The following is a 22756-nucleotide window of genomic DNA, read 5'->3' on the forward strand; positions in this document are numbered from 1 at the left end:
CCAGCTGAGGTGTTACATTAAAGATATGTAAAGGTCTCTTGGGTCTGAGTTAGTATTCATAAATCTGGGGGAATTTGTTAGTCTTGTCACTTTTTATTTGGCTATGCAATATGTGGAAGGAAAAAATAGGGAGAAAAGACCTACCCAAATTCTGCCACATGCTGAACAGTTCATAAGCCATCATCACACGCATGTCCCCATACCTGGAAATAGTAACAGTGAAGCCAGCTTTCAGTGGAAGAAAGTTCAGGAAGGCAGGGCCACAAAATACAATAAGGCTAGCACTTCTGTTTCTAATGCTTCCTCCCAATACTGAGTCATTTGGCTGTCAACTGAACTCTCACACTTGGCTCCCTGGGAAGCTACCCAGTGAGAACCTTGTGGACTTCTGAGGAGCCTCTCACTTAAACATAACCCCATCTGGGCATGTGATAGGGAGGTGAAGAAGAGACATATGTCTTACTTATCTAGAATCTTCTTCCTCTTGGCTGAAGTGATGATTTCTAGCTGAAGGCTTGGCTGATTTATGAACAGAACTGCCAGGCTAAAATAAGAATTCCACACCTAGAGAGACAGAGAAACAGAAAACATGTGACAGCCTGAGTCCTTAACCTTGCAAAGAGAAATTCTAAATATATGGATGTAACAGAGAATTCATTTCACAATTTTAAATCTTGATTTTTTTTCTCCTTTTCAAGTATCTTTGCAAACAGAACTTTTTTTTTTCTTTCTTGACTCCTTGAAACCAGTAGTGTTGATTCTGGGCTAGAAAGCCTACTCCTGGTTGTCTGGCTCCCAGTACCTCCAACAGGGGGGCTCTTAGGTTATATCCTAGTCACTCTCAAACTTGGAAGTGGTTCAATACTTTACAAATATTTTAATAAAGCAAAAATCAGTCAGCTTGCCCCAGCTCTTAGCCACCCATCCGACACCTAGCAGTCCTTCTGAAATTCCTGACCTGAAGAATTGTTAGCAAAATAGAATGGTTTTATTTTTATTTTAGTAAAAACAAAACAAAAATAGTGAGCTTGTTTTCTGGCATCCTAGTGTTATTACAAAGATAGTGATGGATTTCAGGAGCTCCTACCTTAAAGTCAAAGTCTGTCTCTGTGAAATTCTTGTGCAGTGCAGAAGACAGGTACTGGACAGTAGTGACGATAATACTGCAGTAAGGGAACAAGGCATTGGCAGGGTTAAAAGACTAACAATAGTGTCCAATAACTTAGCATCTATGACCTATGAGTAAACATCTTGAGTACAACTTGCTCTCATATAAGATATGACTATAGAGATAGATGGCACGAACCTCACAGAAAACTGATCTTGGAGAAATGCCCCATAGTTGGCAGTACAGGATAGAAAGAACATCAGTGGGTTCTAGGCTTGGTTTTGCCATTATCTGGCTTTGGCACAACTTCTGTCTGGGCCCCAGTTTCCCTGCCTATAAGAGGGGATAGGAGGAATTAGTTGGTTCTTTAAGATTTCTTCTAGTTCAAAGAGGGATTCTAGTATTTTGAGGACTTCTGGGTAATGAATGTATATTATGGGCTTCCAGAGGGCTTAGAGTATAATTTTATTATTTTACTTGATAATAAGGGCTTATAATGATTAAATCCCTATTGTTGTCACATAGTATTATTTTTATCTATAAGTTACTTGTTTTCAGTCTTTGGTCTAGAATATTAGTTCCTCAATTTTAACCTGGGTATACATAAGGAGCAATGGGAGGCTGGCTTGCTGGAGCCGAGGTTCAAGTAGAAAGGAAATGAAGTGGGACAGGCAGAGAAGGGTTTGATTGCCTTGGGTGCCTGGCAAAGGAACACTGAGCACTCTGGCTTTGGTGCAGAAGAGGGGCAAGGCAAAAACAGTGCCTAGTCTACTGGCAAGGCAAAAACAGAGAGCCTAGTTTACTGGCAGAGGAGGTGACAAATTTGAAGGGTAAAAGCCTTGGAAGAAGAGGCTGTTCCTGTAGGATGGGCTCAGGGCCCTGAGTGCGCTGAGAAGAGCTAAGAGATAGAAACAAGAGGGGGGAAAAAATAAAGAAACGAGGGAGTCAAATGGAAAATCCACTATTTGAGAAAATATGTATGCAACTTTGTTTATAACCATTCTTGCATTCTGTATAAAATGTTTGCAGTTTTGAAAAAAGAAAAAAGTGCCCTTTATATAAAAGGTACAAAGTGGAATGATCATGGTGATAGCTTGCTAACAAATCTAACATAAGTAATATCACTACGTTCTGCATAATGCTGACATAAAAAGCAGATCAGGGTGCCTGGGTGGCTCAGTCAGTTAAGCATCTGACTCTTTTTTTTTTTTTTTTTCCAGAAATGGCCATTTTAATGCAGAAAACCATGATAATTTACAAAAGCATCTGACTTTTGATTTCAGCTCAGGTCATGATCTCAGTTGTGAGATCAAGCCCTACATTGGGTTCTGTGCTGGGCATGGAGTCTGCTTGGGATTCTCTCTCTTCCTCTCCCTCTGTCCCTCTTCCTCCACTCTCTCTGAGAGAGAGAGAGAGAGAGAGAGAGAGAGAGAGAGAGAAAGAAAGAAAAAGAAAGAAAGAAAGAAAGAAAGAAAGAAAGGAAGAGAGAAAGAGAGAAAGAGAGAAATAAAGAAAGAGAAAGAAAGCTGATCAGTGGGAGAAGGCAGCAGGTTAGCGAGTGGAGGCCAAATGGCCTTCTCCAGAGTAGAGGGAGACCTGATGAACCACTACTATGCTACCTGCATCACCCATCTGGTTTGCCAATTAGGCTAGAAATATGAATGGAACAGGCAATTTGGGGGCAGTCTAAGAGTGAATTATGTTGCTGGAGTCAGAAGTGGTCAGAGCCTTACAGCCAGTTTTCGGGTGGGTAATTAGCACTAGCTATGGGAGGCAGATAGTGTCTGGCAGACAACAGAAGTCAAATCAAGAGGAGGTCTTGGGATAACTACCTGAAACTATAGAGCAACAGAGGCCAGTGGTCCATGGAACAGGCCTCCCTCAAGGAGGATCCTTCTTTAGGTATTATTATTTCACATTCTTTACATTCCTTTTCTGTCCTGACCATGACATCTCTGTCAGGCACTTAAGGCTCCATTTTGAACTACCTTTAACACTTTCGTCTTCTTGAACTTATGGTAAATGGTCGTGTCCATCTGATTATGCTTCCAAATATTTTTCAAATTTACCCTGTCTTCTCTGCCCCCATGGCCTTCACAATGATCTCTGTCTTGCTTTCTCTCTCTGCCACACATATACACACGCACATACATACTCTCTCCTTAGTCTGAGAATAGCTCTGTTGATGCTGGGTGCAGGCCCCTTCCACACTCACTTGCTTGTAAGAAGTCTCATCACCATCCAGTCCCGAGGGAAGACACTCATCTTCATCAGGTTCCGGAAGACACAGAAAATCTTCAGCAGGAATTCCTGATCCAGCAGGAAAATCTGATGTGAGACACCACTACCACTATAGCATGCATTTCCTTTACAGGGCTCTCCTGACCTCTAGACCAGGAGAATGGATGGGACTAGTGGGTTAGATTCTGGTTTCCGTTGTGAGTTATTTTTTTTAGAGGCCTACATGAAAGTGAGATCTAGGCACTCTATCAGGCCAGGTGGGAGCAGACCCAAACTGGGTAGAACAGAGCCAGTTCTATACCCCAAGCCCAGTAGCTAAAACCCAAAGTGTAGAGAAGGCTACAGGCCAGCAGAACTGGTATCCAACTGGGTTTGTGAGTCTCTTTATTTGGGCCATGACCCTTGAGCACCTGACTATAAGAACCTGTCTTTTGGCGCGGGTGCCGGGGTGGCTCGGTTAGGTGTCTAACTCTTGATTTTTGGCTCAGGTCATGATCTCAGGATCCTGAGATTGAGCTCCATGCTCAGCCTGGTTTCTGCTTCTCTCTCTCTGCCCCTCCCCCCACTTGCATGCGCGCTCTCTCTTTAAAATAAATAAATAAAATCTTAACCTGCTTTCTTGGATGTTAAGAACACATTGACAGGAGAAGCATTTTAGGAATGGCAGAGTAAAGACCTCCATAATGTGCTCCTTCATTGAAGTAATGAGAATACTGGCAAAGTCAGGTTAAGCAAAGATTTGTAAACAATCCAAGGAGTGTTATTCAAGAAAAATAGTTGAATTTCAATAGAAATAGTGAACTTTGTTGCACTTTAGCTTGTCTCATTACTCTTCCTCTTCCTACCTCTATGGTATCCTCTTCCTACCTCTATGGTATCCTTGAAAATAAGCAACTGCACAACCACAGTGGTAGTGAGCTCCTGAAAAAACTCCCGCCCCAAACTGCTACTTTTCTATCTGTCTGGCAGAAACCTGGGAAGTCTCCATTCAGAGGGCTTATTTGATCTGACCCAGAGCTCACTCAGTGAAGGCTTTTTACCTAGAGTATTTATGGGAAAAAAAATCAGCCATAATAATTTAAGATTCTAGCCGTATGAAGCAGCCATATTGTTAGGGCATCAAGAAAACTGCCAAAAGAATTAAAAGAAAAATCTGGGGAATGGGATATCTCTAGGGAACTTTGAAAAGCTCTGACATACTCCTTGGTACCTAGAAGTCCACACACATGTTTAGGGCTGTGCATATTCCCAGGAAAGACCTGAGAAGCGTAATCTCTTATCCTGGCTGATTTTGAGGCTCTTTGTAAAGCAGGACGTGAAAGCTAAGGCAGTAATATAAGCTGTTGGAGCACTGAAGGTGAGCCCCAACACACACATACAGACATTCAGCAAAGTATCAAAGACTTATTGACTTAAGACATTTTAGAAAATTTCTGTCCAGGTATTAGCTGACCACTGAGCTAACAGAAAGAAGATCTCAGTGGCTGGACACAACAAAGAATATAGACATTGTAGAATTAGTCCAAGAAAGTCACTAAACAAGCAACCAAATATATATTAATAACAACAACAAAACAATAAAACGTAAAAACCCCTGGGATGTGGTGGGGGGGATATAATTTCCAGAGTTGCTGAATTATTTAAATTGTCCAGTTTTTAACAAAAAATTATAAGATAAGAAGTTAAATATGGAAGTATGACCCATACACAGGAAAAAAGAAGTCAACAGAAACTTTACTTGAGGTAGCTCAAATGTTGGACTTATTGGGGAAAAAAACTTTAAAGTAGATGTTTTAAATATGCTCACAGAATTAAAGGAAATCATGCCTAAAGAATTAAAGGGAAATACAAGAACAATATCTCAACATATAGAGAATATCAATAGAATAGATAGAAATCATTTTAAAAGCATCATATAGAAATTTTAGACTTTAAAAGCACCATAAGTGAAATGTAAATCTTGCTAGAGGGGCTCAACAACAGTTTTGAACTGACAGAAGAAAGAAGCAGCAAATTTAAAAGATACGTCAGATTATCCAGAGGAATAGAAAGAAAATGAAGAAAAACAAACAACATGAGACCTGTGGGATACCACCAAGTATAAAAACATTATAATAGGAGTGTCAAAAAGAGATGAGAGAAAAAGAGGAAGAGATTTTGAAGAAATATTTGAAGAAACATTGGTTAAAAACTTCTCAAACTTGAAAAAAACCTTTAATCTACACATCTAAATAGTTCGACGAACTCCAAATAGGAAAAAAAAATCAAAGAAATTTACAAACAGACATAGTCAAACTATCAATTGTCAAAAATAAAAAAGAGAATCTTGAAAGCAAGAGGAGAAAAATAATTTATCATGTACAAATTATTCTCAATAATAATAGGTGACATACAAGCAGATATGATGGAGGCCAAAAGGTGGTGGAATACCATATTCAAAGTACTGACATAATGTCGATAAAGAATCTTAAATCCAGCAAAACTATCATTAAAAAATGAAGAAGAAATTAAAACATTCTCAGATTTAAAAAATACTGTGAGAATTTGTTATTAATAGAACTGCTCTAAAAGAAATACTAAAGGGAGTCTCAGACTTAAATAAAAGGACACTAGACAGTAACTTGAATCCATATGAAAAAAGAAAAAGTACTAGGAAAAATGGCTCTACAGGTAAATATAGAAGATAATATATAGGTAAGTTTGTAACTCTTTTCCTATTTGATTTACAAGGCAACTGCATAGAGCAATAACTATAAAATTATGTTGATGAGATTATAAGGTATAAATATGTAATTTATATGATAGAGACAGCAAAAAAAGGGAGAAAGGATTGGAGCTTTAGTGGAGTGAAGTTTTTGTGTACTATTAAATGAAATTGGTAGATTGTTTTGAGATGTTAATTATAATTCCCAGGGCAATTACTAAGAAAATAACTATAAAAATACACTAACAGAAACAATGAAGGAATTAAAAATATTAAACATAAAAGAAGGCAGAAATAGAGAAATAGAGGAAGAAAGAAGATATAAGACAGATTTAAAACAGCAAAATGGTAGGTGTAAATCCTAACTTATTGGTAATTATATTAATTATAAATGGATTAAACATTCTAATCAAAAGGCAGAGATGGGAAGATGGAAAAAAATACACATGATCCAATTGTATGTGGTCTACAAGATACATAACTTTAGATTCAAAGACATAAATACATCAAAAGTAAAAGGATAGGAAATATATATGATGAAAAATGCACCCAAAATAGAACTGGTGTGGCTATTTTAAACAATAGAGACTTTAACAAAAAGTGTCATTAGAGACCAAAAAGGGACATTTTATGACAAAAGAGCCAATATGTCTGAAAGACTTAATTATAAACACATATGCATTTAAAATAGAACCTCAAACACATAAAGCAAAACCTGACAGAATTAAAAGGAAGGAAAAATAGACAATTCAACAATGATAGCTGGAGGCTCCAATATACTACTTTCAATTGTGTATAGAAAAAACTAAATAGAAGATCAGCAAGGAAGAAGAAATCTTAAAAAATACTATAAACTAACTAGACTTAACATCTATATGACACTCCTTAACAGTAGCAGGATATACATAGAAGGATATATGCATTTTCTTCTCTAGGACAGACGTGATGCTAGTCCAAAAGAAAGCCTCACTATATTTTAAAAGAACTAAAACTCATATAAAGCATGTTTTCCAACCATTATGGAAGTGAGTTAGAAATCAATAACACAAGGAAATTTGGAAAAGTAAAAAAAATATGTGAATTAAACAATATATCCCAGGTAACCAATGGTCAAAAAACAAAGCATAAGTAAAACAGGAATACTTTGAGAATAATAAAAATGAAAATACACCAAATCAAAATGTATGGGATGAAGCTAAAACTTACAGCTTTAGTGCCTACATTAAAGAGAGTGAGGTCACAAATCAATAACTTAATTTATGCCTTAAGAAACTAGAGAAAGAAGAGCAAACTAAACATAAAGCAAGCAGAAGGAAGGGAATAATAAGTGATACAGAGATAGAAAAATAGAGGAAAAAATAAAACCAAAAATAGGTTCTTTGAAAAGATCAACAAAATTGAGAAACCAAGAAAAAAAAAAAAAAGAAAAACAAAAGCGAGAAAGATGACTCAATTACTAAAATTAGGGATGAAAGAAGGGAATAATTACCAATGTTAGAGAACCAGAAAGGATTATAAGGGACTACTATAAACAAATGTATGCCAACAAATTATATAACTTAGATGAAATGGACAGATTCTTAGAAAGATACAATCAAAATTCATTTAAAACTAAACAAAATCTGAAGAGACCTATCATAAGTGAAGAGATCAAATTAATAATTTAAAATCTTCACACAAAGAAAAGTGCATGACCAGATGGCTTCACTGGTGAATTCCACCAAATATTTAAACTAGAATTAGTACGAATATTTGTCTTTTTGATGATATCCACTTTCAGTGTGAAGTGGTATCTTATTGCAGTTTTGATTTTCATTTCCCTAATGACTAATGATGTTGAGCATCTTTTCATGTGTGTTTTGACTGTTTATGTATCTTCTTTGGGGAAATGTCTATTAAAATACTTTGCCCATTCTTTTTTTAATAAAATAATTTTTATTGGTGTTCAATTTACCAACATATAGAATAACACCCAGTGCTCATCCCGTCAAGTGGCCCCCTTAGTGCCCGTCACCCACTCACCCCCACCCCCCGCCCTCCTCCCCTTCCACCACCCCTAGTTCGTTTCCCAGAGTTAGGAGTACTTTGCCCATTCTTAAACCAAGTTGCTTTTTCATTCTTGAGTTGTAAGAGTTATTTATATATTTTTCATGCAAGTTCTTTATTAGATACATGATTTGCCAATATTTTCTTCCATTCTGTGAGTTGTCTTCACTTTCTTGTTGGCATCCTTTGAAATATAGTAATTTTGATGAAATCTAACATCGATTTTTTCTTTTCTTGCTTGTGCTTTCGGTGTCATAACTAAGAAATCATTGCTAAATCAAGGGACATAAAGATACACTTTTTTTTTTTAAGATACACTTTTGTTTCCTTCTAAGAGGTTTATAGTTTAGCTCTTACATTTAGGTCTACAATCCCTTTCCAGCTGTTTTTTTCATATGGTATAAGGTAGAGGTTAGATATTAAGTTGTTCATCATTTGCTGAAAAGACTTCTTTACTCTTTGTATTGTCTTGATAATATTATGAAAATCAACTGAGTGTAAATATAAAGGTTTATTTCTAGACTCTCAATCCAATTCCATTGATCTTTATGTCTATTTTTATGCAAGCACCAATTCTGATTACCATTATTTCGTAAGTTTTGAAACAAGAAGTGTGAATCCTCCAATTTTTTCTTTTTCAAGATTGTTTGGCTATTCTGAGTCCCTTTCATTCCTCTATGAATTAAAGATCAGATTGTCAATATCTACAAAAAGGCAGCTGAAACTTTGAGAGGTCTTGTATCAAACCTGTCGATCACTCTGTGAAGTACTGTCCTCTTAATAATATTAAGTTTTCCTATCTATTAACATGGGGTGTCTTTCCACTTATTTAGGTCTTTTTAAATTTCCTTTCCTATCTATTTTGTGTTTTTATACTATTATAAATGGAATTTTCCTCTTAATTTCCTTTTTGAAGGAAGGAATATTGCCAAGAAATATAATTGATTTTTGTATATTAATTATATATTGTGAAAATTTGCTGAACTTATTACTTCCAATAGTGTTTTTATGAATGTCTTAGGATTTTCTGTATTCAAAATCATGTCATCTGAGGATATAAATAGTTTTACTTCTTCCTGTCCAACTTCGTGCCAAATTGCTCCAGCTAGATCCTCTAATATAATGAGTGTAAGTGGCTAGACCAGCTATCTGTCTTTCTCTTGTTTCTGATCTTAAGAGGAAAGCATTCAGTCTTTTGTTATTAACTATGATGTTAATAATTTTTCATAGATGCCCTTTATCAATCTAAAGAAATTCCTTTCTATTTCTAGTTTTTGAATGATTTTTATCATGAAAGTTTGGTGGATGGATTTAAAAAAATGTTTTTTTAAAAATATTCATTATGATGGTCTTGTTTTTGTCTTTTATTCTATTTAATGGTGTATTATGTTGATTAATTACCGCATGTTAAGCAAATCTTGCACTTCTGGGATCAATCCCACATAATCATGGTGTATACTTCTTTTACTACGTTCCTGGATTCAGTTTGCTAGTATGCTGCACTTATATGTTTATAAGGGATATTGATTTATAGTTTGCTTTTCTTGTGATGTCTGCCTTTCGTTTTCATGTCAGGGTAATATGGACCTCATAAAATGAGTTGGGAAGCGTTCTCTCCTCTTCTATTTTTTATGAGAGCTTGTAAAGGATTGGTATTAATTCTTCTTTAAAAATCTGGTAGCATGCACCAATTAAGCCATATGCTCTTGGGCTTTTCTTTGTGGGAAGTTATAAATTATTAACTTGATCTTGTTATTTTGTGAGAAGTCTTTTAAGATGGATATAATCAGAGACACTGAATTGTACCGTTTAAAAGTGTAAATTTTATGGTATGCAAATTATATATCAATAATGCTGTGATAAAAAAAGAATAAATGTGCTGAACTCTATATTTGGTGTGGTGGACTGCATATGTCCCTCATCTGTTTCAGCTCAAATCCTCTAAAATGACAGTCAAGTAATAAATATATACCCACAGAGACAAAGGAAACAGGAAATAAGAACACAGTAATGAGAAGAGGTGAATACATTTTTTTTTTTGAGGTGAATACATTTTGAAAGCTTGTATGTAACTGACTTAATATACTTGAGAAAGATGATAGCCAACAGCCTTGGGAAGTGACAGCAACAGGAAGCAAGAATCTCAGAAACTGCAGGCATCACTAAGTACCTCTGTGGGACTGGGATATGAAGGCTGAAAACAGGAAGACTGATTTACAGTCTCCCAAGACCTCTTCTGTCATCTCTTCTCATCTCATGTCCTTGGGTGACCAGGCTTTCCCCATCCTGTCAGAAGACTGAGGGCTGCTTTCTGGAGTAGTTGATCACTGAGGATCTGTTCTCAAGGATATAGCAACAGGTAAGGGCTGAGATACCAAAATGAAAATAGGCATTGAGAGAAAGTTCACCTGCTGAGCTGGAAGGTTCCCAGCCTCTTTTTGCTATTTGATCCCAAAATATTGGTGGGCTATTCCATTCCTAGGAAGGGAAAAGGATTCTTTTTCTCAGGAAACAGACAAGTCCAAGAGCACAGACTAGTTGATACAGAGATTAGAGGAGGCTCTGATCAGACTTTTTTCAGTCAGCTACAGGGAAGGCCTGCACACAGATACACATACACAAAGCACTTCTCATTAGCACCAGAGTGCCTCACTTTAGACATAGACTAATATTCAAAAGATGAATGGATAAAGAAGATGTGGTTTATGTATACAATGGAATATTACTCAGCCATTAGAAATGACAAATACCCACCATTTGCTTCAATGTGGATGGAACTGGAGGGTATTATGCTGAGTGAAATAAGTCAATCGGAGAAGGACAAACATTATATGTTCTCATTCTTTTGGGGAATATAAATAATAGTGAAAGGGAATATAAGGGAAGGGAGAAGAAATGTGTGGGAAATATCAGAAGGGAGACAGAACATAAAGACTCCTAACTCTGGGAAACGAACTAGGGGTGGTGGAGGGGGAGGAGGGCGGGGGGTGGGGGTGAATGGGTGACGGGCACTGAGGGGGCCACTTGACGGGATGAGCACTGGGTGTTACTCTGTATGTTGGCAAATTGAACACCAATAAAAAATAAATTTATATTTAAAAAAAGGAACAACGAAAAAAAAGTCTCTAGTAGGAGGAAAGTCTCTAACATGAAAGTTAGAGACTGAAATAAATAAAAACAGGGCAAGTTTCTAGGAAAAGAAAAAGTGACTGGACAGTATCTGACAGATCTGATCTTGGGGAAAGCTGGAAGAAGAGGTTTATTACAGAAAGGGAAAAGAAGAAATCCTAGCCAGATTTGAAAATCAAAAGAAAACAAAAAATGTGCAAATAACAAAAGAGGCAAATAATTCCAGGAAAAAACCAATAAGTTTTATAAGAAAGGAAGTGTAATAGTGTAGCAGCTGGCCTGCCACAGTATTTACCTAGCTGTAATAAAGAAGTCGATTGCCGATTTAAACAAAAATGTATGCAAACTATATTGGAAGAATGAGAGGAAAGACTTGTGTGTGAGAGAGGAATGATACAGGAGAGTCACTCTCATTTTCCATGGGAATACGAAAATAGATAATAACTACCAGTTAAAATTTAAAATGGCAGTAGAAGTTTAAAGAACAGCTTTTGCTATTCAAAGTGACTGCTTTTTGGAGAATAGAAACTTGATATGAGGCTGAACCAGGGAACAACCATTTCATGTTATAAGCTTTGTAACATGCTTTTGGCTTTTAAGAGTATGTATACATATTCACTGTATATTAAACTATACTAGAATTAAAATTTAAAAACCCATAAGGTCTGGGTATAATGCTTACATATAGCAGGCTTTCAATAAATGAAGAATAAATTTACAATAAAAAATATGTATACATATTGCTGTTATAAAAATAAACTTGTAAATAAAAAGTAAGAGAATGATGACAGCCTAAGCTTCTGATTGTGAATCAGTTAGTAGAAAACACAAAGGATGAAAATAATCTAGAATAGCTAACACTGGATTTTCAGGCTCTACAACCCAGCTCAAGCACTGCTTTGGTCTCTGGCTAACTTTTGGTTCACTTCAAGGGCTGTCAACTCATCCCTCCAAGAAGACAGTCTGACCTTACTGAAACGAGTTAATGACAACAATCTGCAGAGCTCCATGTCTGTGGAAAGGCAGGCAAGACCAGATACTAGAAAGTGACACATAATACTTATTAACTGATACAATATGATTAATAAAGGTCATAAAAATGAAAAAAGGGTAATGCATTACTATGAAATGCAAATGACTTGGTTCTGAATAGAGGCAGAGCATACCACTAAAATTTGCAATAGTTTGTTTATCCAGGGATGAATTGAGTAGGGCATTCTAAAGCAAAGACAAGCCCCAGAAGTTTGTCAACAGCTAATACCACATGAAGCTTGGGAATGTTCTTCTGTTTTGTGGATCATGGGCCCATTTTTCTGCACTATCTGCCCCAGTGGTCTAGATCCTGAATCTGGTAGCCAATGGGCACTGCTCACTTTTGCTTTCTATAGGGCACTTCCAGAAATACATGCTAATGAAGAAAAGTCATCATCATTATTATAATTATAGCTATTAAACAGCAAAGTCTGGTTTGCAGGGGCAAAATATAAGGTGACTGTTGAGTCAATAAGAAAGGGAAGAGTTCTGGTTTGTGGATGACTACTACGACCTAGAGCAGCCTCTCACTGAGGCAAATAGTCATAGGACTGCTAGGAGTCAGGGAAGACTTGCTAGTGTTACTAGAATCTGTCTAAAAATATAAAAAATTAAAAAAATAGAATCTGTCTAAGAACATTGCTGGCTTTTAGCTTCTGGGAGCACATACATCCCCAGTTGTAAAGGGGGCTGGTGAACCCTTCACCCTAGGCAGTCCTGATCACTTGCACTTGCCCCCTGGTAGGAGGAAAGCCCTTGGAGAGTCTTAGCTGCATGCATCCTTTCCTCAAAAGTCAGTTTTGAGATAGGTTTGTTGCCCACCTTGAGTTCATCTTTGCTCTGGAAGTTGTCCAGGAGGTGCTGGTAATGGGTGTCACACATCTGGCGGAGCAGTGAAAGAAGGCAGGACACATACTCACCCTGGGGATCAACCAAAAAAACCACTCAGCACAGCTAGTCACAAGGGCTGTGTTTCCCCAATCCACAGAGGGCAAGGAGAGAAGGAAGGGTCTGAAATGGCCCCAATGATCATGAAAGGGAAGGGGAGGACTCTGGCCCTGAGAATGAGTTTTCTTTTCTGCTAAAGAGAGGTCTGAAGGGCTTGGGAGTTTTAATAAGACCTCTGCAGCATGGGGCTAATGGAAAAACCTTAACCTGTAACAAAGAAGTACTGCAAAGTGAGACAGAGAGTCTAGATTTTTCTCCTAGGAAATTTCTGGCTAAACAGTCCATTGTCACTATATATTTCCAGGCCACCACACTGAGGTCTAAAGGGGTTCTTCAGAACAGGGTACTTGGCCTTTTCTGGGCAGAATTTGGGCTCTTCCCATCATACTGGGTTGGAGTAGCCCTTCTACAAGGATCTCTTGGGGACCTCCCAGAGCTTATATATGGTTACTGGACCAGGAAGATGGAACACAGTAGGTCAACATAGCTTTCTGGAAACCAGAGGAGTCAAAACTGACCTTTATGAGAAGACGTTAGGGGCTTTAAGATAAGAAAAAAATCTGAGGATAAAAAAATGAATCTTTAAAATTTCTTTAAGTTCCAACTGCAGTAACATGGAAGAAAATCTTGTTTTAAGGACTTCAAGATTTTCACCATCCTATGGCAATTTCTGTCATGGGGCAGCTGACCAAGTGTTTTTAAACTCATGGAAATTTTACAATAGATTTTATTGTCTCTCAAAGAATTTCTACACACACAAAATTATTATAGCATATGTATACACAGAATATATATACATGTATATGAACCACAGTTTTATCTGAGAAATGGGCATAATAAGCCATAATTCATAGATTTGTTATGAGGGTCAGAGGAATGAATATATATAAAGCTTCTCAGTGGACAAGTCCAGTACATAAAGGTGTGCTTGGTAAATTATGCAGTTATTATCATCTTCACTACATCTATGTGATTTAATATTGCTAAATGAAAGGGTACAGAGTAGAGTTTGGCTCACAGCAAGCACTGTGTGGTTGTTGGATAGGACAGGTTACCAGGACATAGCAGGGCACAATTGTTTTTACCTGCAGCCAGAGTGCCCTCAATAGGAGCTCCCAAGGGAACAGACATTCTTTCTAAACCCAGTGCTTCAGAACACATGTCTGCTCTCTGCTCTCCCTAGCATGCTGGAGCTTGGCTTACTCCCACAGAGGACTCACTTCAAAGAAATCACTGTAATCTCCCACCTGCCAACTGGAAGAATCCATGCAATCTGTTAATGGAGTTCTAACATCAGGGTTAAGAAGTCCACTCTGGGTACAGGAGTGGGGGCTGTCTCTCTGCCTCTTCTGAGAAGCCTCTGCAGGCCACTTCTCTTCTGTCCAGTAAAATCAGTGCAACTCTACCTCATCACAGTTTTCCGGATGCTAGATATTTGGATACAAACATTGTAGACAAAAACAACTAATCTGTAGATACAACCTAATTCTAAGAAGATTATTCTGCTAGTGCACAACATTTAGGAGAACCTGCTCCTGTAAGGAAAAGTCTATTTTTCACCTTCAATCTCTTACTACATCTCTGCTCCATTCTACACAATAGAAAATGAGTTGGCATAAAAGCAAAGGCCAACAGAGACAGTGTGCAGAGAAACAGGACAAGAAGCATTCCCTGCATCAACTCTATAGTAAATTTCTGGGACTATGAACCTAGAGCTTTCAGAGTGGAGATGGGAACCAGGTGCAAAAAGGGAAGAAGGCAGCATGCTGACAACCATGCAGGAAGGGAGGTGGAGATGGAGGTGGTGCAATGAGGAGGTGGGGGTTGGTGTGGAGGAGCCCCAGGTTAGAAAAGAAAGCAAGAAAACCTGAATGTTAGTTACTAACAGTGATCTCGGCTGTGCACTGCGGGCACCGCTGCCCTCTTACCGCCTCCTGAGCGTGCGATTTGCTCATGATGGTGAGCAGAGTCTGCAAGAGCACGTCCAGGAGGCTCTCCACCATCATTTCTACCTCCTCCATGACATCTGCCTCCTGGAGCGAGCAGCGAGAGAGCACACCGTTAGCACCCAGGCCAGGCTGACACACAGCTGGCAGCACTTACTAAGTCAGCGACGTCAGGAGTGGTCTTCTGACTGGATTCTTAACACTGAGCTCCGGCCTCACTAGCATGCAGTGTCAAGGAACCTGGACAACAGCTCTGAGAGAAGGTGAGGCGAACCTGCCTCTGTTGCCCTGGTATGGTGGCCAGGGCCTTCGCCTAACCCAGCACCACCTGACACCCACAGTTCTGAACCTCAAGTAGATACATTAATCACAATATACAGGACAGAAGTGACCGTCCTGAGTTACATGTTTTCTTTGGTTTCCATAGAAAAATCAGGAAAAAGCACAACACTGCTAACACTGTGAGAAAATGGTAAAGTGTTCACGCCATAGGGTGTGGTAGTAGCACCTTCACTATTGCTAACACAACTGCTAATGCACATAGAAGTATCTCAGTCTTTAAGATGATTGTTTTCTCCTCAGGATTTTCTCCTTAGGTGATCTCAAGCTTTGCTGGCCCCAACTGCTGCTCAGATATGGCTGCATCTCACTTCTAGCTCCTCAGCATTTTTGCTTGTGTTCCCTAGTTCACCTGAAGGACTCTGGTCTCAATGTGTCTTTCTTGGGCAGACTCACAGAAACAACAGAGCATACCTCCTCACTAAGTTCTGCTTCTCAGCCACCACACTCTAAATTTAGAAAGAGTCTGTGCTATCCTTTTACAGGCCTCTCAACACTGAATCTCAAATCAGATTTTATTTATCTGAAAGATTCCCATTGTCCCTTCTCTAGCCTCTTAATATTATTACTGGTATAAATGTCCATCTGTCGATCCATCTACCAATCCATTATTTATTAAGCCTTTACCATGTGCCAGTCACCATTTGTGAACCTGAGTATACAGAGGTAAACAACAAAGATAGTATTGCTACTCTCATGGAGCTTAAATTCCACCCCAACCCATTCATTCAATGTAATTATATTGTGCCCTAGTCCACATGAAAAATGTGAGGAGCTCCTGGGGCCAAAGTCCTCTTTCTCATCTGCTGAAGTGACTGTAACACTCTGATTTGGAGTAACAGTGTGATGTCTGACTAGTTGTAAGCTACTAATTGCACCCAACTCTCTAGCCCCACAAATAGAACCAGACCATTCCCTTCAGGCTTTTACCTGTTTCCATTCCTCTTCCATTCCTCTCCCGTCCTTTATTTTCTCCCTTTAATTTCTCTCCTTCCTTTAGCAATAAGCCTCCAACCTCCTCAAGTCTGACCTTGGGCTGCTAAAAGACCTTATGTGTCTAGAGTTGCCTCTCTGAGGCCCAGTGGGAAGGAGAGCTGCCAAGCCTTGCCTGGAGCCAAGAGCAAACAATAGGGCCACTACAACCACCGTAGGCACTCTGCCAAGTGAGGCCCCTGACACCAGATGGCACTTTAAGTCTAGAACCAGAGCACCCTATTGGGTCCCTAATCCTGCTCAAAGCAATCACGCTCTTTTCTTTCAGGACTTCTCCTGCTCTACATGGATAGCCTAACCTTGTACATTCTTATCACCTGGCTTCTGGCCTTCATTTTAAATGTGGTTGAAATTTTATTCTCCAGAAACTTTATTTCAGCTTAGTACAATGTTGTAATAAAAAACTCATTCTTGTTCTTGATTTCTCTCTTTATACTTCCCTAGTTTACAAACTTTCTCTAATATGCATTTCTTCTACTATAATATGTATAAAATAAATATCATTAAAATAGATTCCTACCCTTATTCATGCCTAATACATGTCTTTCCTTCCTTCCCTCCCCTCCCACCACAGAACTCTTTTTAAAATAAAAAGTAAAGAGGAAAGAAAATAGACAAAAGCATTACTAGTTGCAACCTCATCTTTAAAGTGCAATTCTCCCATCCATGAGGCTCAGAGCTCCTGCGGGCAACAATTATCTCTCGTACATCCTGACCTCATCTGGCATGGTATAGGAATGCCATATGGGTGGAATCAAGCTGCTAGGAAGCTGACAGAAAAGTCTGAATGAGCAAGCTGCCTCTCAGCCTGGGCCTACCTCCCTGTGCTTGTGCCTGAGTATCCTCAGAATACTCCCAGGAACACAGGATTAATACCTTTTGATAGAAATAGAACATGGCACAGGATTCGGCTTTCTGGTGTTAAAGATAACTACATTTCTGGGTGGATTTATGGAAACGCAACTTTTTCAAAAAGCAAAGCTGCTGTGTGAAGAAGCCTGCTGGGCATACACAGGCCTCCATTCACTTGGGCACCTTCCTCTCACTGATGAAAGCTTCTCTGAGGAATGTACAAAGTGATGTTTGTTGCTTTGTGTCTGGCTAAAGTAATACAAGACTGGGGCAGAGCTGATGGGGAGAGGGGGGTGGAGCAGATGTGGGGCCACTACCAGAGAGCTGGTCTTGACGATGGAGAAGATGCTGCCGAGAATCCCTGAGCAGATGAGCAGCTCTTTCTGCTGCCTCAGGTGAAGGTGAATGTGATGGAGAACCACGGGAAGCAGGATGCGGCGGGATTCTGAGAGAGAAAACACAAGGGTGAAGCAGCCCTTCAGAGAACTAGCTACCTCTGGAAGCCAGTGACACTGGGGGTCTTAAATGGTCTTAAAACAGGTGGGGCTAAAACTGGTGCCAAGCTGGAGGTCACTCCTTCCCTTCTGAGGGCGTAAAAGACCACTTCTGGACATTACGAAGACATCCCACAGCATTGTCTTTCCATCTCTCTTTCCTTCTTTCTCATTTTAAGCCTCAATGTCTATGGCATTTTGTGCAGGATGAACATTAGGCTACTTCCAAACAAAATCTCTTAAATGACTAGATTTCAAATTAAAAGCATAGCTTACAGTGAAAATTCCATTTACATGACACACCTAGTTCTGTGAACTCTACTGATTGGACCTGCAGACTTGATACGGATTATAAATGGTCGTTTTTTATGACGCTCTGGCTAGGTGGCCTGGCATGAGCATTAACTTGGTGGCAGCCATTAGGTCTATCTCCTAATGGCTCAGGGGACAGGTCTGGCATGTTCAGAGCAATGAGTAGAATAGTAGCAGGACTTTGTTTTGTCCTAAACCTTTGATAATGAGCTAATGCTAATGCTTTTCTCCTTAATGTTACCTGAACAACATTTTCATCAGGAGATGACTATATTTAGAACTGTCAGGAAGGCTGAATCCTCGTTCAAATTCCTTTATTAACTCACCCTAAGGAACCTTAGGCAGGTTCATTCCTCCTATAGGCTTGCTTTTTCCCATCTGTATGATGAGGTACTAATGGCCTTTTCTGCATTTACTTCACAGGTGTGATGAGAAGACAAAGTGAAATACAAGTGTGAACATTTCTGGTGCTCTGCACTCCTATGTGGTCAGTGACTGTGTGACTCTGCAGGTACTCTCCTATCTGGCCAACATGATGTAGTCAGATTACCAATAATAACAACAAACAAGCCAGGGCATTTTGGATTTATTGTTCACGTCTGACCATAATTAAGTGTTCCAGACAAAATTCAGAAAGAATTGTTTTTTTCAGCCAGAGACCAATTACATGACTTACAAGAGATTTGGGGCTGTCTTGTCAAATACTTAGAATATATTCAAATAAAATGAATGACAGCTATTTTATGTTTAAAATGATGGTTGGACAAAAGAGGAATTCATAATACATTCTGCAGGCCAAAATACCAACAGAGAAGAATTTATAACAACCAATAACTACCTGCAGAGAAAACAATAGTTTCTTGCCAGAACCTGCTGAAGAAGAGACCAAACTGATGTGCTCTGAGAAGACTTTTAAGTGTTGCCTAAAAGACAACACTGGTAAAAATCTCGCTTCAAGGGAGATGCTGCAACTCAAACATTCAATGAAACAGAGATGCAAATGAAAATCTGGTGGTGGCCTGTCATCTCAAAATCCAACTACAAAGTTCTACTGTCACATAAAGTTTAGAACGGTTGTTGTTAAGTGATTATGGGAAGGAGTAAGTACGTGCAAAAATGTTAGAAATAAAGGATGTCAGTGAGGGCACTTTGCTGTCCCCCTTCCCACGTTCTTTAAGCAGTGCACAAAGCTTGAACGTATGCAGTGGCCTCCGTGTCAATGCATACAAACCAGTGCTAAAAATCTCCAGCCCATGAAGTGGTGAAGGGAGAAGTGTTTACTATAAATAGTTATTGGTAGAGAAAAGCTAACTTTCTTAGTGTCAGCTTTGCCATGAATAATACACTAGCAGAATTAAGTTAAAGGGAACATTTATTTAGTATTGCAATTGTGTAGCATTTGGTTGAGAAATTATTGTTCTTATATTTTAAAAGTCAAAGATTTTTACTACCAAAAATTCTAAAGGTAAAAATTCTAGAGACACCTGGGTGGCTCAGTGGTTGAGCACCTGCCTTCAGCCCAGGGCATGATCCTGGAGTCCCAGGATGGAGTCCCGCATCGGGCTCCCTGAGTGGAGCTTGCCTCTCTCTCTGTGTGTCTCTCATGAAATATTAAAAAAAATTCTAATAACAAGTGTTTCGTTACTGTTTGAGATTTATTTTTGTAACACAGAAGTTTATCCTATGACTGTGATATTCCATTTAAAGGCTAAGGCTCATATTGATCTTAATTAACATTTGGCCATTGAGCACTTGGTACTACTGCCAGGCTGATAATGCTAAATGTAGTTTAAGGTATGAATCCAGAGGTTCTTTCTGAAGGGAAGTCTGGGCTGTTTATTATTTGTTAGGCTGCCGTGAGCTCTTGGGGTGTGGAGGGCTTACTGTTTATTTCTTTGTCTAATCCTTAGAGGTTCTTTCAAAGACTGGAAAGGAATCTATCTGAGACAAGGAACAAAGTAAACACAGTGGGTCATCAGGGCTCCCTTTCAGTGTCTCTCTAATTTCCTTAACTTACTCTTTTTTTTAATAATAAATTTATTTTTATTGGTGTTCAATTTGCCAACATATAGAATAACACCCAGTGCTCATCCCGTCAAGTGCCCCCCTCAGTGCCCATCACCCATTCACCCCCACCCCCCGCCCTCCTCCCCTTCCACCACCCCTAGTTCGTTTCCCAGAGTTAGGAGTCTTTATGTTCTGTCTCCCTTTCTGATATTTCCCACACATTTCTTCTCCCTTCCCTTCTATTCCCTTTCACTATTATTTATATTCCCCAAATGAATGAGGACATATACTGTTTGTCCTTCTCCAATTGACTTACTTCACTCAGCACAATACCCTCCAGTTCCATCCACGTTGAAGAAAATGGTATTTGTCATTTTTTTTAAATTTATTTTTTATTGGTGTTCAATCTACCAACACACAGAATAACCCCCAGTGCCCGTTACCCCTTCACCCACATCCCCCGCCCTCCTCCCCTTCTACCACCCCTAGTTCATCTCTCAGAGTTAGGAGTCTCCACGTTCCGTCTCCCTCTCTGACATTTCCCACACATTTCTTCTCCCTTCCCTTATATTCCCCCTCACTATCATTTACATTCCCCTAATGAATGAGACCATACAATGCTCGTCCTTCTCCGACCGACTTACTTCACTCAGCACAATACCCTCCAGTTCCATCCACGTTGAAGCAAATGGTGGGTATTTGTCATTTCTAATGTCTGAGTAATATTCCATTGTATACATAAACCACATCTTCTTTATCCATTCATCTTTCGATGGACACTGAGGCTCCTTCCACAGTTTGGCTATTGTGGACATTGCTGCTGTAAACATTGGGGTGTAGGTGTCCCGGCGTTTCACTGCATCTGTATCTTTGGGGTAAATCCCCAATAGTGCAATTGCTGGGTCATAGGGCAGGTCTATTTTTAACTGTTTGAGGAACCTCCACACAGTTTTCCAGAGTGGCTGCACCAGTCCACATTCCCACCAACAGTGTAAGAGGGTTCCCTTTTCTCCGCATCCTCTCCAACATTTGTGGTTTCCTGCCTTGTTAATTTTCCCCATTCTCACTGGTGTGAGGTGGTATCTCATTGTGGTTTTGATTTGTATTTCCCTGATGGCCAGTGATGCGGAGCATTTTCTCATGTGCATGTTGGCCATGTGTAGTATCTGTTCTTATCAGTTTAATATCTGATACGTCCTCTATCCTTAACTTACTCTTATCCCTTTGGGCTATACCCTTCACTCTTGTTCCCCCTCCTTTCCTTCTGCTTTCCCAACCTGCTAGAGGTGTGGCAGGCCCTATGCTTGGCAGCTGTAGACTTGTGAGCCTGGAAATTGCTCTGCAGGCCATCCCATGGGCATGGCCCAGGCTGTGGGTTCTTAAGGATAAATCATGAGTGAGGCAGTAGGCCTACATCTTGGCTGCATTATCTAACATAGTTCCTCAAATACTCTGCATTTTTAGGGCCACAGGCTTCTTGCATGATGGCTGATAAAACCAATCCTTTGGTTACAACTTGATAACACCCTGGAGAGGAGGAAAGGTGATTCTGACTCTCATCCCAACGTGATTTACCTGAGAAAGAAAACAGGCGGCTATCCACAGTTCTGGCGATGGACTGTAGCTTCACCACATCCATTGACTGTCCAATGTGCACAGTGCTGGGCATGCTCCCTAGAGTCCCTCTGACAAACTCTGCCACCTCCTGCACGGTGAACATCTGCAGCAGCTCATCAAAGATGGTTGGGAAGGAATTAAGGAGTGCAGCCTGCAGAAGCAAGTGAGGCTGTGGTTAGCACAGAGTAAGGTGTCTAACTCATGTGATCAGACAATCATACCCAGGGGTGAGAGGCTGAAAATGCATTGCAGCACCCCTGCCTCATGGAGGCTCCTCCAGGGCCTTTAACTCCACACATCCCCTACAGCACTCTTGGGGCATGGAACACAGGAGCAGAAAGGAAAATAAAACAAGAAAATTTGCTGGGGCCCAGGCCACTTGAAGCTTTCATAATTTGCCAATACATTTGCTGGCAGGGGAAGGGAATATAAAAAGAAATCAGCTCAATATGGTTTAATAGCCATAGCTGTTTTGCTCACAAAATGGATTTAAATTTTTTGTCTGTCTCTATGGTCAAACTCTCAACTTTCTAATTTTGGTCTCAAATTCAAGCCGGGAATTGCTCAAAGAAAATACGGTGGAGAGAGCTGAGCACCACCAAGCAGCATGAGCTGAGCTCTGCTCACAGCCCTGTAGCCAGCAATCTAGCTCTGAAAACTGAACCATTTTCCCAGGATAGGGACATTGACTTGAATATATAAAATCTGACGACTTTGTAAATCATGTCCTTCATGTGATGCTTGGCAGTGGCAAGTATAAATCCACAAGGTTGGAGAATGTGTGGATTTAGTCAGCTGTGAACTCTTGAAGACTGGGGGTGATGCTGGCATACAGTCTGGCAACCTAGGTGGCCCAGACGGGAGTGTTTGTATTTGGAGATTTCTCTTCATGGATCTCAGCTCTGGTAGACCCATGAAGTGGCCTCTTCAGGACAATCTGATAATAGTTCCAGAGCCTTTCAGAGGCAGTGTAGTATAGGAAAAAGAA

General features: G+C 39.6%; 1 protein-coding gene across 16 annotated transcripts in view; it reads right to left on the minus strand.

Annotated features, from left to right (window-relative positions):
* The window catches only part of DOCK3 (dedicator of cytokinesis 3), a 502472-nt gene that overhangs the window by 52032 nt on the left and 427684 nt on the right, over positions 1–22756 (minus strand). For 14 of the 16 annotated variants that reach the window (XM_072786067.1, XM_072786058.1, XM_072786061.1 and 11 more), the window contains 8 exons: positions 21727–21919; positions 17656–17783; positions 15095–15241; positions 13083–13181; positions 3324–3418; positions 1088–1163; positions 464–564; positions 145–203 (listed from right to left, as the gene is read on the minus strand). In XM_072786067.1, the coding sequence (XP_072642168.1) occupies positions 145–203; positions 464–564; positions 1088–1163; positions 3324–3418; positions 13083–13181; positions 15095–15241; positions 17656–17783; positions 21727–21919 (898 nt within the window). The remainder of the gene's footprint in view (positions 1–144; positions 204–463; positions 565–1087; positions 1164–3323; positions 3419–13082; positions 13182–15094; positions 15242–17655; positions 17784–21726; positions 21920–22756) is intronic. The other 2 variants (XM_072786059.1, XM_072786064.1) reach the window with 2 other exon arrangements.

Source organism: Canis lupus, chromosome 19, assembly GCF_048164855.1.
Source record: "Canis lupus baileyi chromosome 19, mCanLup2.hap1, whole genome shotgun sequence".
In the NCBI taxonomy this organism is placed as follows: domain Eukaryota; kingdom Metazoa; phylum Chordata; class Mammalia; order Carnivora; family Canidae; genus Canis; species Canis lupus.